This window comes from Anguilla anguilla, chromosome 5 (assembly GCF_013347855.1).
Source record: "Anguilla anguilla isolate fAngAng1 chromosome 5, fAngAng1.pri, whole genome shotgun sequence".
In the NCBI taxonomy this organism is placed as follows: Eukaryota; Metazoa; Chordata; class Actinopteri; order Anguilliformes; family Anguillidae; genus Anguilla; species Anguilla anguilla.
In genome coordinates this window covers 59266694-59290696 of record NC_049205.1, presented here as the reverse complement: position 1 = coordinate 59290696, position 24003 = coordinate 59266694, and the positions used below count along the sequence as shown (strand labels likewise).

Sequence of the window (24003 nt, the reverse complement as noted above, 5' to 3'; positions counted from 1 at the left end):
AAAAAAAACGCAATTCTTTTAAATCTGACAGATAGCTTTTGATGTACACAGCAGCAAGTAGCACAAGTGTTTTTTCAGCATCCTTCCTGCTTGCGAATGGTATCCGAGCTAGTTTTGAAAGCACATTTATAAATCTCATCTGAGGTTGTACGCAGTGATACTAAAAACCTGTGTTTTGTAGAAAAAGGTTGAGCGATATATATAATTCATGAACGCTCACGTGTGCTATGTTTTGTTTTGTTTTTTCTCTAAAAATAATAATAATAATAATAATATATTGGTTTTTTCCACCATATTCTCATGCAAAGTCAGGCAGCATTATCAGTATTCAAATGAGTCCTCTGAAAGTCAAAATATTGGCTTTCTCTTACATGAAAACTGATTTTAATCACACCGCTAGCTTACAGAATGAAAGATTTAAATGTTAAACGGGGAAGTCTGCCCGATCGTATTTGTAGAGCGTGCCGTGCTGACATTTAAACACGATAAGAACAGGGAAGAAAGGGGGGGGGGGGGGGGAAGAAAAAGTACGCCGACCTATATTGAAGAAGCTCTCTGAATACATTTACCATCAGTTTCAGCCTGTAATTAATTAAGAAGTGAACTTTTTTTTTTTTTTTTTTTGCTCCAGATTTGATTGTAATGGCACCCGGTGCAAATCTGCGGGGACGAGGCGGTGGAGAGAGAGGGAGAGCAAGAGAGCGAGCAGGGCGGGGCGACGTGTCGCGAATCAGAAGTGGAGAGTGCACCTGGGCTCGGCGTGATTGCTGTCGCTGGTTGCCGCCGCCGCCGGTTGCCGTGGGAGCCGAGTCGCGCGCGGGCGGGTTGGCGGGTTTTTGGCGGGTTGGCGGGTTGGCGGGTTGGGCGGGTTGGGTGGGCAGGTTGGCGAGTGGGGTGGGGGGGTCGTAAGGGTTGGCGGGTTGGGCGGGCGGGTTGGCGGGTTGGGCGGGTGGCTCCTCCGCTGGCTCGGTCGCAGCTGCGAGCGGGACAGGACCTACGGAATCTCTGTGGCGGATAACGGCGCGTTTGTTCGGCCCTAATCACATGCGAAGGGTGGGGTTGGGGGGGGGGGGGGGGGACAGTAGGGGTAGCGGGGGCGGTCGGGCACGGGCGCGCTGAACGAGCCAGCCCGGGCGGGAACGTTGAACCCGTTCACCTACGGGGCGATGGCGGGGATCGCGGGAAGGTGGGGGAGGGGGAAGTGGGGGGGGCAGTGGCGAGTTGGGGGGGGGTTAGGCACTGGTGCCCTGAATGAGCTGGCCCGAGTGGGAACGGGGAAGGGGTGAGGGGTGGGGTGGGGCGGGACGTGGGGGAGGGGGCGGGTGAGGGGGCAGGACGTGGGGGTGGGGGGGATAAACTGCCCCTGTAGGTACCCAGACGAGAGTTTCCAGCTGTATGAGGCCTGATGATTTATTGCCGTGTGTTATAATAAAAGGCAGGACTGGGTTTGGTTGCAGCAGGTTCAGTGCTTCGGTGCTCATTATTATTATAATTTTCCTTTGATAAAAGCCTTGCTGTACATACTAAAGGCTGGGGGAATGCTAGCATGCGTGTGTGTGTGTATGCATGTGTGTGTGGGTGTGTGTGTGCGCGTGCATGTGTGTATGCGTGTATGCGTGCGTGTGTGTATGCATGTGTGTGTGCGCGTGCATGTGTGTATGCGTGTATGTGTGTGTGTGTGTGCGTGTGCGTGTGCATTGCACATATTATTCATTACTATTAGGCACTCAGATAGTACAAATAAAACACTAAGGCGTTCTGGCAGTGCAGTTTTCTGCAGAGAGTCCGTGTTCTTTATACACAAAGGCATCCTGTCACTGGATTTTATGATAATGAGATGAAAAATGGCTGCTTTTTTCCCCGCGATTCTGTAATTTCTTATTTTGTGACATGATTAATGTTCGCATATAAATGACATCCGTATAATACCAGTATAACATCTGATCGCGTCTGAATTCGGTGCTGTGGAATAATCCAGTGAGGTTGCGACCCGTAATGAAGAGCAGACAAAGCCATAGGCGGACGTGTTTACTGCGTCGGTGCGGTTAATATTTAAATGATACGCTTTCAAGGTTGGACACATCTGCCGAACGCATCTGAAGCAGAATGCGGGAGAAATATCTATAATTACAGAGCGCGTGGCAGAACAGAAAGTCAATTAAAATGAAATCAGCGTGTCACTCTGAAAGCAGGAGGTCCCTGCGGGAGGCGTTTGATATAGTATTTAAGGTTTTTTTTAATTTATTTATTTTTTATTTGCGTTTAAAATCCTTGACGTGAACTTTATTTCCTCGTTCTTATTGATGCGAGTTTGCACTTTGAAATCCGATGAATAACCTGTCGTTCTCAAGGTCACAGGGTCAGAGAAGGATTAAAAAAATGGGGGGCCGGTTGCCGAAGAGAGACAATCAGAGATTAAAAAAAGTTTAAAGGCTGATCTGGAGCCGAACACAATGGCTTCAGGTCAGTGCCATGTTCTACTGTACCTGTTCAGAAAAAAGGAAAAAAAAAAGAAAAACCTTAACAAAGATTTTTTTAAAAGATTTTCAATCCTAGATTAACACTTTTTATTGAATTTCTGCTCATACTTTCTTAAATGCAGTGCGTTGAATTAAGGAATCGTACCAATGCAGCTGGATCGAATTGGGCCTGTGACTCCCCTGACACTGTGACACACACACACACACACACACCTATGCTGCCTAACAGACAGCATGCCAGCTGTGTGCAGATGAGACCATCTGCGGAGCAAAAGACGCTCTAATGTGTAACATACTCAGCTGGGCTCTGCGATAGACAGGCGGCCTGTCCAGGGCGTATTCCTGCCTCTCGCCCAATGCATGCTGGGATAGGCTCCAGCACCCCCCGAGACCCTGCCCAGGAATAAGCGGATGTAGATAATGGATGGATGAATGGTGCCACTGCACAGGATAAGGAGGTATAGATAATGGATGGATGGATGGTGACCCTGTCCAGGATAAGCGAGTATAGACAATGGATTGATAGATGGATGGATGGTGACTCAGCCCAGGAATAAGCAGGTATAGATAATGGATGGATGGATGGTTGACCCTGTCCAGGATAAGCGAGTATAGATAATGGATGAATGGATGGATGGATGGTGACTCAGCCCAGGAATAAGCAGGTATAGATAATGGATGGATGGATGGTGACACTGCCCAGGATAAGCGAGTATAGATAATGGATGAATGGATGGATGGATGGTGACTCAGCCCAGGAATAAGCGGGTATAGATAATGGATGGATGCATGGTTGACCCTATCCAGGATAAGCAAGTATAGATAATGGATGAATGGATGGATGGATGGTGACACTGCACAGGATAAGGAGGTATAGATAATGGATGGATGTATGGTTGACCCTGTCCAGGATAAGTGGGTATAGTGGGTATAGATAATGGATGGATGGTGACCCTGTCCAGGATAAGTGGGTATAGTGGGTATAGATAATGGATGGATGGATGGATGGTTGACCCTGTCCAGGATAAGTGGGTATAGTGGGTATAGATAATGGATGGATGGATGGTGACCCTGTCCAGGATAAGTGGGTATAGTGGGTATAGATAATGGATGGATGGTGACCCTGTTTAGGATAAGTGGGTATAGTAGGTATAGATAATGGATGGATGGATGGTTGACCCTGTCCAGGATAAGTGGGTATAGTGGGTATAGATAATGGATGGATGGTGACCCTGCCCAGGATAAGTGGGTATAGTGGGTATAGATAATGGATGGATGGTGACCCTGTCCAGGATAAGTGGGTATAGTGGGTATAGATAATGGATGGATGGTGACCCTGCCCAGGATAAGTGGGTATAGTGGGTGTAGATAATGGATGGATGGTGACCCTGCCCAGGATAAGTGGGTATAGTGGGTATAGATAATGGATGGATGGTGACCCTGTCCAGGATAAGTGGGTATAGTGGGTATAGATAATGGATGGATGGTGACCCTGCCCAGGATAAGTGGGTATAGTGGGTATAGATAATGGATGGATGGTGACCCTGTCCAGGATAAGTGGGTATAGTGGGTATAGATAATGGATGGATGGTGACCCTGCCCAGGATAAGTGGGTATAGTGGGTGTAGATAATGGATGGATGGTGACCCTGTCCAGGATAAGTGGGTATAGTGGGTATAGATAATGGATGGATGGTGACCCTGGCCAGGCCAAGGCTCTCGTCTCAGAACAGGTACGCTGAGAGGGGCAGTGCTGTGCGTAGGCTGGCTCACTGCTCTCTATGCTCCCCAGCTGGCCCTGGGCACTGGGAGGAAAGAGCTGACTCAAAGCTGCCGCTCGGGCCCATAAGTAAACATGGGGCCTGGGGTCCCATTGGTGCTCCCACCCTTCCTGCTGGGAGTATTATAAATGCTCTGTTTTCCTAATAAGGAGACTACATTCTTCCTCTGTCCAAAACTGAGTTTGCGATTGCATGTGGTTTACTATTGTTGTTGTTATTATTATTATTATTATTATTCATTTATTTTTATTCTTAAAAAAATGTATTTATTTATTACCGTTAACCTGGAAAAACCTAATTGATATTATTATTATTATTATTATTATTATCATTATAGTGCTGTTACTGCTGCATATTATTATTATTAGGATTATTATTATTGCTGAAATAATGATTATAATATTAATAATATCTTTTCGCTCTTTACCCAGAGATGAGCTGTGTAATTATTTGTTGTTCGTTGTTGTTCTTTGCGACCTTTGCTTCTCAAACACCATCTAATGTCACGCCAGTAAAGCACCTTGAAATTGGAGAAGATTGAAACTGAAAGTGTGAATGTGTGTGTGCGTGTGTGCGTGTGTGTGTGTGTGTGTGTGAGTGAGTGTGTGGGAGAGAGAGAAAGAGAGAGAGAGAGAGAGAGAGAGAGAGAGAGAGATATAGAGGAACACAGACAGGGGCAGCATTGCTGCTGGTATCTATGGACAGCTGCAAACACTATTGGTGAAGAAAGTGAGGATATTGAAAGGTACACTGGGAAGGGAGAGCTCCTCCAGTCGAGTTGTGTTTCCTGATTGGTCCGATAAGATTAGTGGCTTTCTTCAACAGGAAGTGCGCTGTTTTTGTGCTGCTCTTTGGACATAATGTGTGATTGCACAACCGTTGACTTGAGCGGTCCTCAGACTATAAACCATCTTCACATTCCGGCTCCAGATTATCTCGCGCGTTTATCAAAGTGATAGAAGAAGAAAAAGGCATCCAGATCTCAGTTCTGGAAAGTCTTCACGGGTCTTCTGCACTTTCCATTTTCTACTATCTGAGCTGAACTGTTTATTTTCAAAAAAACTTGATGTGAGTCTTCCTACCTGTTTATTGTGTCATTACAGAATACGGAGAAAAAAAATCGGATATTTTCAGGAATAAGCAGGCTCTCAATTAAAGGGGTATAATGTAAAATAATTACGTGACTTACTTTCCATAATGAGTAGCTCTAATTAGCCACATATTTGCTTAGTGAAAGCTGAAAACTGCAGATTCCTGTTGTGTAAAGATGGTAAACATGTTGAAGTAGCACCATTTTTTCTCGTTTCCTTTTTTCGTTGCTCGAAGGCACAATTTAATTTTCAATGTATCCATAGAAGCAGCGGCAAATCATTGCGAGTGTAAAGAATCTTGTTTTTAATTAGCTTTGCAACAATTTAGGGGATTCCCAAACTGAACAATGCCTCAGATGTGACCTGTTAAACAACCACTCCAGCTCAAGTGAATGTGTAAAAGCAGAGGATGAGAACGCCTCTTTTGAGATGATGAAGAGAACAGCCAGTAGTCCTGGTATTTGGATATTTGTCCTTCTATTAACGGCCTGAACAAAGCCACATTTTTACCATTCTGAAATAGCAGTAACCCTGTTCAAGTCTACTAGGTGTTGCTTTATGTTGTTTTTGTTTATAATTGAAACACATTGGGATTCTCTCTACGTTCCTTGCCAGGTACCAACTGCTGAATTGTATGACTCATTATATGTATGTATGTATGTATGTATGTATCGTGTATTGTAACGCATCTTTGAGACCATGGAAAGCGCTATATAAAATAAATGTATTATTATTTATTATTAACTGTTTTCCTAAAAAAAGAGAATGCACGCACTTGGTAAGGCAGTTAGTGAAGTCTGGTGCCCGTGTTGGTCATATTTTTCACTCTTTCTCTTGTCTTTTTCTTACTATGTCATGCGTGATTCACACAGATGTTGGGGTGCGGACAGATTCAGGCCTTGACCGAAACAGCGTAGCCATTGTTCCGCGCGCGGTCTGCGCTGCTGTAGCGTGCTTAGCGGTATGACCGCCACCATTGTGGTCTGTCATGAAGAAGCATCCCTGTTTCCTGACATAGTAAAACACAGATGGGAGAAAACAGGGGGGGGGGCAGGGGGGGGCGGGGGAATGGGGCGGGGGCACTTAAAGCATGTCCCAGATCACAGAATATTTAAAAGGTTGAAGACTTTTTTCTTGTCTTTTTTTTTTTTCTTTTCTTAAAGAAGTGTCTGATTCCTGACCGTGTTCTCTGTGCCTTATCGAGTTCCTTGTTGCCAGATCCAGCAACATTCAGAGGGATGAAGGGACAAATTTTTTTCTGCACAATTTGCAAGATGTTATTTTTTCAAAAACAAATTTAAATAATTAAAGCGCTATTATCTGCCAATAATTCCAAAAGGAGCCAGCTGGAAGCTAGTGGGAATGAGATTGATTTCACTGCCTCTACCCCACTCACGGGTAGAGACTTTTGGAGAGCACCCTGTTGGTATCTTGCTCTGTGCAGCTGGTATCACCACCCACAGTAACACTCACAGAAAGTACAAAAAATAAAAAATGAAAATAGTCTAAAATGGTACAAATGCTCACTGGGGTGGTACCCTTTAGCTACGTCAAATTGTACCCTTAGCCAGCAATGCATTATCCATTTGTACCTTTTTTTTGTGTGTGTACATTCGTAACACCCAAATGGGACATTACTTTACTTTCAGGGTACATTTGGGAAATTTGTTCCTTAAATCACAAAAATGTACCTCCACTGTACCTTTGCACAGTGCATTTACCCACCCTCCCACCCACCCACCCCCTCCCCTTCTCTTTGTGTCACTTTCTCATTTTCTTCTGCGAGGCCTGCAGGACAAATGTCATTTAAAAAAAAATCTCCTACGTAGCCTATGGCATTAATCCAGGGCCATGATGACGGCACATTCCGTGCCCTTGTGGCCAATGTCGGCCCAGAGCAACATCTGCCCATCATCTGGCTTGCGGGCCAAAAAGCTTTGAGCTAGGCTAATGGTAGAGCTAGGAATGTATCTCTTTGATGGCCTTTTGTGATGTTTGGGCTCAAATCCTTAAGGTGCCCCCAGCCACGGGCATTCACACTGCATGTACAGCTTTTTTTCTTTGTTGTAAAAGCAGGAACATTATCTCAGACCACCTTAAGATGGGAGAAGGACAGAAAGGGTCATTAGCTTGTGTAGGGATTGAGTGTAACACTATCCCCAAGCCGCCTGTCACAGAACGGGCGTTCCGTTGGGGGAGCATTATCAGGCTTCCGTGTGCCTCTCCCGTTTGGGGATGGGAGCAGAGCCGTAATCAGGTTTTAAGGTCAGGGCCAGGGTGAGGCTTAGGTTATAGGCTTATTTGGTTTAGGAAGCGTGCTCCTGCGTACCCTTCGGTGGCCCGGGAGGAGGCTGTGTCCCTTAAGTGCTTTTGGAGGAAGATTAGAGCACCTTTAATGACCCCCTTGTAGAAATGGGTGACCCGGTAAGCCTCTCTTCAGCTTTCAGATGAGGGAACTAATAGGAATAGGAAACTAAAAATAAAGCACTACGTAGTACATGCAGTGAGATCTGTAATGTTTGGGACAAATTACAGCTATGAAAATTGTAGTCGTAATTTAGTATTTTGTCTTGTATCCTGTGCACCCAGTGACTGCTCGAAGTCTGTGACTCATAGACATCACCAGGTGCTGAGTATTTTCTCTGGTGATGCTCTGCCAGGCCTGTACTGCAGCCATCTTCAGCTCCTGCTTGTTTTGGGGGCTAGATGCCTGAAGTTTTCTCTTCGGCATTATGAAATGCATGTTCAATTGGATTATGATCGGGTGAATGACTTAGCCAGTCAACAATTTTCCAGTTTTGGACTTTGAGAAACTCCTCCTGTTGCTTTAGCAAAATGTCTGGGATCACTGTCTTGCTGTAAAGTAGCATTGCCCATTGGGTTTAGAGGCATTTGGTTGAACTTGATAAGCTGCGTCAGATAAGCAGATAAGATGCAATGTGTACACAGAATTAATTCTGTTGCATCATCGATGAAGACAAGTGAGCCAGTACCTGTGCCAGCCATACATGCCCAAACCATAATGCCCCCATCACCACGTTTCACAGCTGAGGGGGTTGCTTTGGATCTTGGGCAGTTCCTTCTGGCCTTTTTAGGGCATTCATGCAAACAGTAACCTGTCCATCCTGTTTTTGTGGCTGTGGCTGACTAGTGGTTTGCATCTTGCAGCCTAGCCTTGGTCGTCCTATTTGTGAAGTCTTCTGCAGACAGTAGTCGCTAATACATCCACGCCTGCCTCTTGAGGAGTGTTTCAGATCTGTTGGACTGGGGTTTGGAGGTTTTTCTTCATTATAGCCAGAATGATTTGGTCATCAACTGTACATGTATTCCTTGGCCTACGATTACTGAGCTCACCACTGTTCTCTTTCTTCTTAATGATGTTCCAAATTTTGGTAAGGCTAAAGGTTATGATTGGCCTATGACTCTGACTGTTTTTTTCTTTCTTATTTCACAGCCTCATAATGGCTTCCTTGACTTTCATTGGCACAGCTCTGGTCCCCATGTTGACAAATGCCAATAACAGACTCCAACTGCCTAGAATTAAGACTAGATACTAGATCTCTTACAACTGCACTAAGGAAGCAATTGAACACACCCGACTAACACACAGCCCGGTGATCCTTCTGCTCTGGGACAGGGGGTTGGCGGGTTATCCGCCAATGTGCTTCTCTGGCATCCCAGCAGACAGACAGAAACGAACGGATGAAATTATGTTTTTTTTTTGTTTGTTTTTTTTGTCTGGAGCCAGCTTGTGGAGATGAGCTACGGGCCGCAGCAGAGCGCCTGTTGACAGTTTACCTGCACCCCGTAGCGTAGCACGCAGCCATAGACGACCCTCGCGTCATTCATTCAGGACCGCGTGAAGGCGGCGTTTGTTAGCGTATCGTCGCATTCACGAGTCGACCTCGGCCGGTCGGCCAGGTGCAGTTTGGGTCGGACTGTGACAATCCCTCCCTTCTTTGCGCCTTAATGGAGCGAGGTCCGGACTCAGGCGCCTCCGTGGGCCTCCGTGAGCTTGTTTTGTGTTTAAACCTGCTGACGTCAGCACTGCTGTCGCCATTTTATTTATTTGTGTGGGAGCCGCCGCCACTTACCGTGCTGTTACTGCAAAAAATAAGAAAAAAAGAAAAAAATTTCAGTCACAGGGAAACTAATTATGTATCATACAAACTCCGTGTGTCATTTTCGCATACTTGTATTTTGTTTAGGAATCCACAGAACAGAATATGGAGTGCACAGGCCAGAAGTGCCTTTTGGTATTTCTTATTTTAAACATGTTTTACCCCCGCTATGCCTATATAGTGCGGTCTGTACTGTAGATGCAGGGAAGTTTGATTGGCATGTCTGTGTCATTGATGCACCTTGGTTTGAAGCTGACAAGAATTAATTCGTAGAACGTATTAAGTCATTACTAATTTATTAATAGCTGATTAACGTGTGGCAGCGTCCTGATGTATTACATGCTAGCTTTGAATCGTGAGGAGAATCTCGCGATTTAGTTGCTCTTCATTTTGGTTCTGGCTCCAGTAGCGTGGGAACATATCGAGGTTTGATAGAGACACGGTGCAGTGCTCCTTTCTGAAACCAGCTCAACTCGCACCTTGCTTTTGTGTTTTTAGTTACATTAGGATATATAAATGCACACAAACACACACACACACCACCCTTTTTTTTGTCTATTACCAGGGTTACGTGTAATCCACAGGACCACGGACACCACGGTCAACCGCTGAAATCTGATCTGGATGTTGCAGGGCGCGAGGAATTTGCAAAATCGGGTTGTTTGTCACATTGCTCAAAACGGCGAGTATTAACCACAGACTCCAAAGAAGGGCACTACAGCACCTTTCTGCGCCGCTGAGATAGGAAGTCTCTGCGGCTTTCCTTTTGAGACGCTTCGTTCGAGACGCGTCGTGTTGTATTAAAAACAAAAAAAACAAAAAAAAAAAAAAAACGATTTTTTAAAAAAGTGTTGACGTGCGGACGTTACGCTCGGCGGCCCACAAAAAGCAGACTTTAGCTGACGGAGAGATTATGAGGGCGAGACAGAGGCAGGCGCCGCCGAGTCGTCTGTGTCTGCCGGAGATCGTCCCTGCTTGAGACCGAGACAGGAAGTGGCGTTTGCTGCAAAACTTGAACGGTAGGAAACTGATAAAAACCCGTGTTTCTCGCAACGTCTGTCGGGTGTGTACACAAAGTTACTTCGCTTTAAGTCGCGATGCGAAAATGAAAACATTGCGTTTTGGTTTTACGTGCTGCAAATGGAGGCTGCCGTGGTAGGCCACTTTTAGAAGACTTTTCTTTGCCAGGTTCTCTCTCTTGTGCTGTGTTGAAACTCTTTAAGCAGAAGCTCTCTTTTGTAATGAATCTCTGTGTTTTTTTTTTTTTTTTTTGGAGAGCACCCTGGTGGTATCTGGCTCTGTACAGCTGGTATCACCACCCACGGTAACACTCACAGAAAAAAAGTACAAAAAAAGAAAAAGATAGCCTAAAAACGTACAAATGCTTGTCATTAGGGTGGTACCCTATACAGGCACATACAATTGTACCCCTTAGCCAGCAATACATTATACATTTGTACCTTTTTTGTGTGTAAAAGGTACTTATTAACATCCAAATGGATCATTACTGTACTTTCAGGGTAGTCTGTTTGTGGAGATTTAAGTGCATACACCTGTGTGCACTGTGGTGCAACCTCAAATGGACACATATCATTAAACCACTGGTATTTAATCTTTTATTTTTTTCTTTATTATTATTATTATTTTTTGTCACATTTCGCAAAATATCATCAGATAAATCCCAGAGCCGGGCGTTGGTTCTGAATCACCCACATGCACTTTCGTTTTTCTTTGTTTTTTTAGAGATCAGATTGATACAGAAGCGATCCCCCTGATTTCTCTGGGGGTGAGTTATTGGCATTAAAATGACAGTTTATTAATTTTGTTCCTGTCACCATTTTTCATTGTAGACACACATAATATTAATAGGAAAATGAATATGATAATGCAGAACGTGACAGAGATTATAGTATGCATTGCAGCTTTCTGCCATGACTGGAGTCTTTTAAATAATTTTTTTTTGGACTGAAAGGGGGAGGGAAAGACTATTTCTGAAGGGCCATTTGCATAGAAGTATTCATATGTGTGAGTAGTCACGCACAGATGCACACAAACACAAAAATATATATTAGCAACACGCACACACACACACACGTACGCATGCACACATGCACACACACACACACACACATATACAGTGAGCTCCACAATGTTTGTTTCAAAGGCATATTTTTCCTTGATTTGGTTCTGTGCTCCACGAGTTCAGATTTGTTATCAAACAATTCACATGTAGTTAAAGTGCACATTCTTCGCCTTTGTCAGCCTTTTATTCAATTTAATACCTTTGGTTTCACCATGTAAAAATAACAGCACTTTTTTTACAGATTACCCCCCCCCCCCCCCCCCCCCCCCCCCCCCCCCCCCCCCCCCCCCCCCCCCCAATTTCAGTGCGCCATAATGCTAACAGCATGTATGTACAGTATGTTTATTTGTTTTGCAACCATGCAAAGAGACTACAACCCTGTGGTAAAGCTTTGCCTTTAATGTGCGAGATATAGAGCGCTGATAATGAGCCGAGCGCTGCAAGGTGCTCTGGGTAATGTACGGCGGTGTGGCAATAGGTGGCGGATGCGACAGGATGTCGGCTTGCTGTACGTAATAGCAAGGCGAGTCGGGGAGAGAGGTTCGTGGCGAAAGGGGACGTGGCGTTGAGAGGGAGAGAGGTGAGGCTGCGGCCGGCGCGTGCGCGAGCGAGCGTGTGGCCTCGCCGTGGCGTGTGAGCGCCGGGCACACGCGTGTGCGTGCCCGTTACTGCGCTTCCTGACCGCCGTGGGAACGTAGGATTCCCCCCCCCCCCCCCCACCCCCCCTGCCTTCTAACGGGGCTGGTGAAGGGAGGGACGGGTCCCTTCCACTGTCAGCCACGCCGAAGAGTCTCACAGAAAAGAGACAAGCCGACAAGGGGGGGGGTGTTCCTGTGTGTGTGTGTGTGTGTGTGAGTGTGAGTATGTGAGCGAGTGTGTGTTTGTCTTTGTGTGTGTGTGTGTGTGTGTGTGAGTGAGTGTGTGTATGTGTGTGTGTCAGTGTGCACAGTATGTTTCTGTGTGTGTGCGTGCCTGTTTGTGTGAGTGTGTATGTTTCTGTGTGTGTGTGCGCGCCTGTTTGTGTGAGTGAGTGAGTGTGTTTGACTGAGTATGAGCGTGTGTGTGCTTGTGTAAGTGAAGTGAGTGTGTGTGCGTGTCTGTGTGCATGCAAGTGTGTGTGTATGTGTGCATGCGTGTGAGTGTGCGTGCGTGCGTGCATGCATGCATGTGTGAGTGTGTGAGTGTGTGAGTGTGCGTCTTTGTGTGCCTTTTTGTGTGGTATTTACGTGTTGCTGGGCAGAAGAGGGTAATTTGAGGGTAATTAGCCATATGAAGCACAGGGCAGGGCTCAGTGTCACCATGCAGGTAGCTGCTCATGGGTTTCTGCCCACAGTTTAACACTCAGAGAGAGTGTGGGATCTAGCATACCCCGCCAGGCTCGGTCTCCACAAGCAGCTTCTTCTGCTCTTTTGGGAGTTAACACACCTCCCTCCACGCGTAGCTGCAAAAAAAAAAAAAAAAAAAAATGGAAGGATTTTTCCCCACTTTTTTTTTCTTCCTTTTTTCTTTTCTAACGATTACAGTCATCTGTTATAGCACCTTGCACCGTTTCCGGGCTGCATGCTCATCAGCTTAATGAGATATGCAAGGGTTTTTCTTTTTGTTGTTTTTTTTTTTTGTCCACCAAAGCACAACTCTTGTGTTGTTTCCAGAGCTTGACCCTTCAGTTCCAGGGGAGCTCTGTGGAGAGGACTACAAGTGACTGCCTGCCCAGAAAATAACACTTATGTATTCATGTGTTCATCTGGCTGCCCAGAAAATAACACTTATGTATTCATGTGTTCATTTTCGGCCATACCGCGTGCCGTTGCGAGCATGTTAAACAGCTGGAAGACTTTTTTTTTTTTGGTTCAGACTTTTTTGCAACTGTTGTTCTGTGTTCCTGGGAAGCCCCCTGAGAGAAAACAAGGGCTTAAAGTGATGCACATCAAATATTATGGGCCTTTTTAATGGAAATTAAAGTTAAGTAAAGCGACGCAGAGCCAAGATAAGCTGGGCATGTGTATACCGGAGTAAACCTCTTTGGTTTTAAGTACTATTGTTAGTGGAGCAATTGTTTCTTACAAGCAGGCTTGACGAACAGCTGAGGTACGGCTTCATGGAGGCATGTAATTGATAGAATTTGGAGAGGTTGGGCCCAACGTGTTTTAATCATGCAGTAGCCGGTGTGTATTTTCGATCCAATTGTTTAATCAAAATGGCGTCGCATGGCGTTTGAGAAGGTGCAAGGAGTGTTTGTTTTCTCTGAGAGCGTCCTGAAAATGAATGAATGAATTAAATAATAATAATAATAATAATAATAATAATAATAATAATATTCCTGCCTCTCGCCCAATGCACGCTGGGATAGGCTCCAGCACCCCCCGTGACCCTGCTCAGGATAAGCAGGTGTAGATAATGGATGGATGGATGGATGGATGGATGGATGGATAATAATAATAGTTTATGAGAAATTATCTTGGGGAAGAAATTGTCATGGAAAAACTAATGGAAGAACTGTTTTCAATGTGTCCATATTCTTGTTTGGTTTGGCTATGGTTTCACCCGAATTGTCTTTCTCTTGGCCCCACAGGATGGAGGAGTCTAGTCTGTGCCTTGGCGTGTCCTCAGCGGTACCCGAAGCGGACGGCCGCCTGAGCGCCGCGGTGCTGAACGGCCGCTACCCGGTGAGCCAGAAGCTGCAGCAGCTCACCTCCCAGCTGGGCCATGGCTTCGCCGACCTGCCCGGGCGGCAGCAGACCCCCGAGGAGAAGGCCGCCACCCCGCTGGACGAGAAGAGCCACCCGGTCCTGGCCAGCCCGCCGATCAGCAGCCAGATGGCGCTGCTGGCCAACCAGCTCAACCGGGACGCCATGGAGGCCGGCGTCGGCCTGGGCGTGAACGGGCGGGTGGAGCTGCAGCACTTCCTGAACGGGCAGAGCCTGGGCGTCATGTCTCAGCTGTGCGACGCGGAGGAGGACACCCGCAAGAACAGGAAGTACCCGTGCCCGCTGTGCGGCAAGCGCTTCCGCTTCAACAGCATCCTGTCGCTGCACATGCGCACGCACACGGGCGAGAAGCCCTTCAAGTGCCCGTACTGCGACCACCGGGCGGCGCAGAAGGGCAACCTGAAGATCCACCTGCGCACCCACAAGCTGGGCAACCTGGGCAAGGGGCGGGGCCGCGTGCGCGAGGAGAACCGGCTCCTGCACGAGCTGGAGGAGCGCGCCATCCTGAGGGACAAGCAGATGAGGAGCAGCCTGTCCCAGCCGCGGATGGACGCGAGGCAGCCCTCCCAGCCCTTCCAGCAGCCCCAGAACCACCACCAACACCACCACCCCCACCACCTGCAGAACCACCCACCGCACCACCTGCCCGCGGTGCACGCCCAGGCCCAGCAGCAGCAGCAGCAGCCCACCTCCGCCTGCAGCCTCCTCACCCCGACCAGCCTGGGGATCCCCGAAAACCAGTCGCCCCTCCCTCGGCCCTCGCCGTCCCCGAAGCTGGCCAGCGCCCAGGACGAGCAGGCCGCCCCGCCCGCCCCGCCCGCGCCTCCCGCGCCCCCCGCCCCGGCTGCGGCGGCGGCGGGGTTCCGCTGCACCTTCTGCAAGGGCAAGTTCAAGAAGCGGGAGGAGCTGGAGCGCCACATCCGCATCCTGCACAAGCCCTACAAGTGCACGCTCTGCGAGTTCGCCACTGCCCAGGAGGAGGACCTCATCGCCCACGTGGAGAAGGCCCACATCACCGCCGAGTCGGCCCAGGGGCAGGGGCAGGCGGGGGGCGGGGCCGGCGGGGAGAAGCCCGCCAACGAGTTCCGCTGCGAGGTGTGCGGCCAGTCCTTCAGCCAGGCCTGGTTCCTCAAGGGCCACATGCGCAAGCACAAGGACTCCTTCGAGCACAGCTGCCAGATCTGCGGCCGCCGCTTCAAGGAGCCCTGGTTCCTGAAGAACCACATGAAGGTCCACCTGAACAAGCTGAACGTGAAGACCAAGGCCCAAGGCGACCAGGAGGCGTCCATGAAGATGAACCACCTGGCGCAGGAGGCTCACGCCAACCTCTACTCCCGCTACATCTCCTGCCTGCAGGGCGGGTTCCTCTCGCCCAACAAGGCGGCCCTGTCCGAACAGCACCCCCTCCTGGCTAAAGCAGGGATTGCCATGAAGGAGAAGGAGATTCCAGGGAAACTGCTGTCTCCAATTGTGGGCATGGGTCACGGTTCAGCGGACAGGGAGAAGCGCTCCCTGCTCGGCTGCCTAAACCTGGTCCCGCCCCTCAAGTCCAGCTGCATGGAGCACCTGCAAGCTGCAGCTAAGGTGGCCGAGATGGACCCACTCAACAGCTACCAGGCCTGGCAAATCATGGCGCGGGGGATGGCCATGGACCGGCCCTTCATGCCTAAGGAGCAGTACCACATGCCTCGAATCTCGGACGAGGACCCGATGGCCGCCAGGATGGCCTACGCGAAAGAGAAGCACGACTATCCCGGGATGGGGCCCGACGGTTCCCGGCAGAAGCTGCACGCGGACGTGGCGTCAAGGACCAGGGGGGCCAACACGCTGGCCTGCAAGGACAACGGCAGCTTCGACGGCGGCAGCCGAGACCTCCGCGGCTCCCACGGCGGTGGAACGGCCGGCCAGGCCCACGGCCTGGAGTACGGCCGGACGGGTTTGAAGGAGAAGCACACCGAGTGCCCGGACTGCGGCAGGACCTTTAGGACTTACCACCAGATGGTGGTCCACTCCCGGGTGCACAGCAAGGACCGGCAGCCGGCGGACCCGGGCATCCACCATCGCCTGGGCCTGGACGAGCGGCGCGGCTCCGCCAGCGACCCCGAATCCCAGTCCATCAGCCGCTCCACCACGCCGGGCTCCTCCAACGTGACGGAGGACAGCGGACCCGGCGGAGCGCAGTCCCGGGCCGGGAGCACGCAGGAGGACAGCCCGCACCCGTCTCCCCCTTCCTCAGGTAGGACCTGAACTCTACATCCTCTCCGTCCCCTTTCTGATTCCAAGAGTGCTAATCTGGTATCCATTCAGTAATACGGGAAACCTGTAAAATGTTGACATCGTTGGTTGAAACTAATGCCGTGGTTACCCGAGTAATCATAGTCTGCCTGCACATGCTCTATCACGGTGAGATGCAGCTAAGGAGGTCCTCTAATTCTACTCTCCCAGTCATAGTTAGCTAATCAAATAGCCCAGGGTCAAATCTGTAATGTCTAGGCTTTTGGGTCCAGCTTGGACTCTTGGCAGACACATTCTGCAGCTGAGACACTCACGAGTCCAAACGTGTACCTTTTTAATGATTAAGAAAAAGTTTATTTTGTTGTCAAACAAACAGATATTCTCAGTCAGAGTCGGTGTCAGTGAAGAAATATAAATGCTGCTTGGACGCAGAGGAGTTCAGGAGAGGATCCGTCTACCTAGGCCAGACGCTTCGTCTCCTCAGGACATGCTCCGCTAGCTCGTCTGTCTGAAATGGCCCGGTTTCAGAAACAGGGCGGGCAAGGCCGCCGCTCGCCTCAGTGGATCGCGGCCGTCGCGCACCAGTTGTTTCCTGGATGGCTAGTCGTCATGCCCTGGCATGGCTCCCATTTGGCCCCCATTAGAGGCGGAACGGGCTGCCCCCTCTCCCCGCCCCAGCCTCCTAATGCCGCCAAACGCGGATAAACCTGTCGAGATCCAGGTTTCCGCTGTCGTCCGTTCGTTGCGCATCCACCACAGAAGAAGAAGGGGCTCTGTGACTGGAGTTGCTTTGAAATCCAAGCAGTGGCTCCGGATTAACAGTGCCGGGGGGGGTAGGGGGTGGGAGGGGGGAATCGGCTGTGTTGAAATCGCCCCCCGTGTTAAAAGCAAAGCTCTGTCGGTTTCGCTGGTGCCACATTCCACAAATATCTCTGATACTTAATGCCTTTTGTTCAAATACCCATCAACATCTGAAGTAGGCCCGCATCCAGAACCCCAGAGCTTTTCTCTATGGGAATGCTACACTCTTAGAAAAAAAACAGGGTTCTGAAAGGGTTCTTTGGGTTATCTTCATAGCAGAACCCTTTCTAGTTCTTTACGGAACCCTCTATTGTATGTGTGAAAAGTGTGAAAGCTCCCAGATTGACCCTTTTTGTCTGTCAATGAACCCTTGAACTGGATAGGGCTCCTCTTATGGGGACACAGAGAAGTCTATCGGAAGCCTTTCTTCCCAGAGTGTACCGTGGAGACTGTTGAGTCCCTGGCAACACACGTAACTGCAACGCAACGCTTTTCGCAACGTTATCCGAACGTTGCTAACTGCTTTCGTTAAGGGCTGCGAAGGGAGGAAGGAAGTAAGGCTCTCTGAGAAAGAGAGACGTTGGACCCAGTGCGTCAGGAAAACCGACAAACTGGAGGGATTAAGTGCATGTTTACCCGGATTTATGCAGGCTGCCGCTAATGATTACAGAACTTTTAAAGGTAACTTCCTCTTCCCCTGGGGGGGGGGGGGGAGACTGCAGCTAAGCACTGTGCCTGTTAATTGGGTCACAACTGTGTGATAATCAGTTGGTTTAAGCTAAACGAGACACTAATTAAAGATATACATATAAAGCATATTAAAAAATTTTTTTTTTTTTTTTTTTTTTTTTTTTTTTTTTTTCCGGCTTCATTTGCAGAGCAAAACACGCGTATGTCGTGGTGGAGAACGGGCGAGGCCGAAGGCCCAAAACAAATTAATTTCAACAGCGAGTAAAAATAGCGGCTTTTTCCGAGGTACCCTTGCATTTTCCGGCATAATGGAAGGGGCTGGAACGCCGAGTTGACCGTGTTTTGTTTTAATCTAGGAAATAATAACAGATAACCCTCCCTCCCTAATTAGGAATTTATTAGAAAGAGATGGAGATAAAGCCATTCTCGTGCTATTAAAATGGAGGAGAATGGAGACGGGTGGAAGGAAAAGGCTATCTCCAGCGTTTATGTATCTGATCCTTTGCTGAACAACTTTGACTCATATTTGGGGGTTTTGCTTCTCATATTTTCTTGAATCAAAAGTAAAAGTGTAATAAATATATTAACATCAATATGACAATGTCCAGAAAACTATATTGATCATAAACATCACGGTCATATCCATGATCATAATTTTTTGATAAATCTCCTTTAATATTTTAAGTAAAACTGGATATTTGTTGATAATTTTGTTGATAAGGACTGAGGAACTTGTAAAGCCACATACAGACATTCATTATCCTAATCCCCTACTAAATTTGACTGTTGCTGGTGTAATTTTTGGTTAGAGCATTGGCTGGGAAAGGGTTCCTTTGATCATCCCAAGCTGACATCTGAACCACGGAAACCCACGGAGACTTCCAATCAGAAATCAGCGATTGAGTCAGGAACCAATGAGGAGTCGGACCCCTGTAATGCATGCACCTGCAGACTGCAGGGGATGCACAGACACAGCAGGGGATAGGACCTGAGAATATAACAACCGCACTGCTGAATATTTCAGCAGGTCTTTAAAAGGAGCTCAAAGATACACAGAAAAAGTCCTAGGGCCTGATTTACTAAGACCTTTAGCAGGGGCAAAACCTTTTTAGCGCATGCAGAACTAATAACACAACCAATGATTGGTGCTGAAGAAATAGCATGGACAATCATTGGTCGTGTTTTTGGTTTCGCGTGTGCTGAAAGGGTCTGCATGTGCTGAAGGTCTTAGTAGTTCAGGCCCATAGTGTTCATTTAACTCAGTGTCCGGTAAGGCTCAAATGTACTCTATCAGAGTTCAGTTAACACTGAGCATTTTGCCGTGTGTCAGTGGGCCTCGGATTGTAATATGACGTTCAGTACTATCAGTCGCGTTCAGAGATTTTTGGGGGGCTTTAATTAGATGTGTGGATGGGGAGTGACAGAGGAGAACGAGGTGTCATTGCTCGCTGTTTTGTCTTTTGTTAAAGTGAACTAGGGTGTAGCCGGGCTGTACTGTACCTCAGAATAATTTAATTGGCGCTGAATTTTGCCCATATTTTTTTTCCTTTATGGATATATTAATTCCTGCCCCCAGCGTCCAAGCAGCTGCAGTTCTGACAGAGGTGAAACGCGATTATAGCGACTCTCTCTTTGACACCGGATTTGTTGAAAGACTGAAACGAGCACCGTTTAAGAGCGGCCTTTCAAGGGCTGTTCTGTGAAAGGACACAAACAAGCTTCTTTCATTCAAGTTTTCAGACTCTCATCCGTCTGTTTCTTTATTGTGTTTTTCCCCTCATTCTTTTATAATTTTTTTTTTACAAGATTGGTTTGTCTTGGGAAAGAGAAACGGTTGTAATTTCAGATCCTCTGCATTTTGGAGTTCATAAACACGAGGTTCTCGGGGGGGTGGATGGTGTCTCTGAACACATTACAGGGAGCCCTTTGAGCCGCGGATGTGGAGCGGGGGGGGGCGCGGAGTGAGAGGCAGGACAGAGGCCATTGTGACCTGATGTAATACCGTGTAAGGGGGGGGGGGGGGGGGGATTGGGAGGCCGCGGGGCTGTTTGAAATGCTCTCGCCGCCTCTTCAGGGGGAGCGCGCGAGGCCAAGTCTGCGCCGTAGCCGCGGTAGGGGATGTGTGTGTGTGTGTGTGTGTCTGTAGGATGTGTGTGTGTGTGTGCGTGTGTGTGAGAGTGTGTGTGTGTGTGTGTGTGCATGTGCATGTGTGTCAGTAATATGTGTGTGTGTGTGTGTCTGTAGGATGTGTGTGTGTGTGTGTGTCTGTAGGATGTGTGTGTGTGTGTGCGTGTGTGTCAGTAGTATGTGTGTGTGTGTGCGTGTCTGTAGGATGTGTGTGTGTGTGCTTGTGTGTGAGAGTGTGTGTGTGTGTGTGTGTGCATGTGCATGTGTGTAGGGTAGTATGTGTGTGTGTGTGTGCGTCTGTAGGATGTGTGTGTGTGTGTGTGTGTGCGGGAGTGGGGTGTGGGGGTGGTGGAATGCACAGCATGATATGCAGCTGTTTGTCATGCAAGAGAAAAGATGTTTGAGTCAGTGAACAAATGAAAATAACACCAAATGAAGCAGAAAATTAGTTTATACTGTGAGTATCCTTCACACTGGCAGGAAGCCCTGTGAATGCCATTCACACTGACAAGAAGCCCTGTGAATCTCCTTCATACTGACAGGAAGCCCTGTGAATCTCCTTCATACTGACAAGAAGCCCTGTGAGTCTCCTTCATACTGACAAGAAGCCCTGTGAATCTCCTTCATACTGACAAGAAGCCCTGTGAATCTCCTTTATACTGACAGGAAACCCTGTGAATCTCCTTCCTACTGACAGGAAGTCCTGTGAATCTACTTCATACTGACAGAAAGCCCTGTGAATCTCCTTCCTACTGACAGGAAGTCCTGTGAATCTCCTTCCTACTGACAGGAAGCCCTGTGAATCTCCTTCATACTGACAGGAAGCCCCGTAAATCTCCTTCATACTGACAAGAAGCCCTGTGAATCTCCTTCATACTGACAGGAAGCCCTGTGAATCTCCTTCATACTGACAGGAAGCCCTGTGAATCTCCTTCATACTGACAGGAAGCCCTGTGAATCTCCTTCCTACTGACAGGAAGCACTGTGAATCTCCTTCCTACTGACAGGAAGCCCTGTGAATCTCCTTCATACTGACAGGAAGCCTCGTGAATCTCCTTCATACTGACAGGAAGCCCTGTGAATCTCCTTCCTACCAACAGGAAGCCCTGTAAATCTCCTTCATACTGACAGGAAGCCCTGTGAATCTCCTTCATACTGACAGGAAGCCCTGGGAGTCTCTCTCATACTGCAGGGAAGCCCTGTGAATCTCCTTCATACTGACAGGAAGCCCTGTAAATCTCCTTCATACTGACAGGAAGCCCTGTGAATCTCCTTCATACTGACAGGAAGCCCTGGGAGTCTCTCTCATACTGCAGGGAAGCCCCGCTGCAAGATCAGCTCCAAAATTAAAACATAAATTAAATAAATAGAATTAGAATGAGGAGGCCCTTTGAACCAATCTGACAAAGCTTGCCCCAATGAAAAACAGATCAACCCCTCTCCCTGTCTTTAACCCCTTCCTGTACCCTACACTTTTGGCTGCAAACCTGAATTTTTAATATAGATTTTTTTTTTCGTTTTGAGAATCCTCCGTGTCTAAATATTTTTTTTTAGGGGAACAGCCCTTTTAACACAGCGAGGATTAGCGGTTTATCCCAAGGTCTTTACAGCTTTTCAAACGTGTAGGCAAAGTAGCTGCTCCGTACAAATTGGAAATTGGATTTGCTTCCCAACGCCTAAGGTTATAAAGGCATGGATATCCATCTAATTACATAATTACAATGAGGGGTAATTACACATGCAAGCTACTGTTACAGTGTAATTGCTGCATAATTAAAGCAAAATGACCAGAACTAGTCGCTGGGAGGAACAGAATAGAGCTATTTTTATCCTCCCCTGTACGCCGCTAGTTGTGGTTAACAGAAAGGGCACCTGTTCGTTTTTAAAAATTCGAAAAAGGAGGATTTACGCAAGGCGGCGTCGTGCTGCTGCGGTGACAGACATCTTGTTTTGCGCCTCAACGCTGTGACTAACGTCCGACGATGCCCTTGGATACAGGGCAGTTAAAGAAAATAAAAATAAAGACGTATTTCAGAGCTTGACGTGGTGAGAAATGTACTCGAGGCTAAGTTTCCATAATATTTGGAAGAATCACCCCTCTAGTTGAACATGGTCTGTGTGAGCTGTGTGCAAAGAACGGTTGCCAGATGCCTCAATTTTGGACCGGAATGTCTGGTTTTCAAATAGTTTGTACAGGTCCGGTTTGCGGTCCCTGATTGGACGATGTAAATGTCCGGTCTGAATTGTTGATTGAAACGGCTGACCGCCGGTTTGTGATGAAGATCTTCTGCTTTGATTGGCACGTCATGTGTGAGATGATGTGGACGATGTCCGGTTTTTGACCAGTAAATCTGGCCACTCTGGTGAATAGCCAGGCGTCTGCTGGAGAGACCTCACTGCCTGTACCTGCCTTTGCCATCCACTCAACCCGAGGAAGCAACGAGAGGCGAGACGTGTCCTTTGTTCCATAATTTTAATCATTATCATGTAGCCAATTAATAAAGCATCTATCTGTATCCTGCTGGAGTACAGCGGATTTTTTTTTACCTTTTTAAATACAGGGGTTGTATTGATATCGTTACATTACATTACAGGCATTTGGCAGACGCTCTTATCCAGAGCGACATACAACAAAGTGTATAACCATAACCAGGAACAAGTGTGTTGAGAACCCCAGAGGGAAGTACAGTTCCAAGTGCAGGATATGACCGCGTAGTTTAACTTAGACCCTGTAGGTTAATCTGATTAACACAACAAAAACAGCAACAAAGCAGTCTGTGCAAATAAAACAAGAAATAGTTATTGCACTTGTGCCTACTCAACTAAGTCAACTAAGATAAACAGCTTACCTAGCTACAACCCTAAGATTACACAGTCAATTAGAGACTACAGGGAGGTAGGGAGGGATGGGAAGAGGTGCAACCTGAAGAGGTGAGTCTTCAAAGGGTGAGTCCTCATATCTGGCAGTGATGGTTTTAGAGCCGCTTGCTATGTGCTAAGATTATGGCAGGTATGTGCTACGATCATGGCAGGTATGTGCTACGATTATGGCTCGTATGATGGGCCGATATAATGATGCAACATGCATGCACCAGGCAGGCAACACATCTGGTACCCTGCTGCTGCTGTAAATTAAGTGAAAATGGCACGCTCAAAACATGGTCTAATCACAGTCACCTGATCCTCCTCTGTTTATTTTTAATTGTGCATTATTAGCAGCCGAACCCACGAGCAAGAGCTACGCAGGAGCCCAGTCGCGCACCAGACTCCAAGCTCTCTGCTCAACGATAAAATCATGCAAATACAATCTGTTACATTTTTCCTTCGTAAGTTCATACCTGTGCTAATCGATGTCTCCCATAAATGTAGAAATTGCAGCTGCACGCTGTGCTGTATTGTAAAACAAGGAGGCATCGGCCAATGCTGGCAAACAAATATCTGTTTGATACTGCCCCCAGAATTTGCTTTCCGTGCACCTCCAAAGAAGTCACAATAATGGGAGTATTTTTCTGTTTTAATAATGGCAATATTTTTTTTATGTTATGATAATGGTAATATTTTAGTATTTTATGATAATGCATGATAATGGTAATATTTTTGTAAAATGATAATGCATGTATGTGACGGTGATGGAGCGACGGGCATTATTTATGCTCTTAGTGCTGTAGAGCGGCTCTCCCTTGGACACACGTCCCTCCTGTTAATGTTTTAATGGTCCGATTAGCATCCCCTGCCCCGTTAAAGAGAAACAACTTCCTGAGCTTCGTGGAAAAAAAAAAAAAAATAAAAATAACAGGAAGTTCCTTTGCTCTGTGTCATCAGAAGAGAACGAGGCCATGCAAAACACTGATTACGGGAGGGCGTGGACGCATTTAAAGAGCGTGCTT

At 47.5% G+C, this 24003-nt stretch overlaps 1 protein-coding gene across 1 annotated transcript in view; it reads left to right on the top strand.

Annotated features, from left to right (window-relative positions):
• The window catches only part of LOC118228191 (zinc finger protein 536-like), a 182826-nt gene that overhangs the window by 76173 nt on the left and 82650 nt on the right, over positions 1 to 24003 (top strand). The window contains exon 3 of the mRNA XM_035419528.1: positions 14128 to 16499. Coding sequence (XP_035275419.1) covers positions 14129 to 16499 — 2371 coding nt within the window. The 5' untranslated portion in view covers position 14128. The remainder of the gene's footprint in view (positions 1 to 14127; positions 16500 to 24003) is intronic.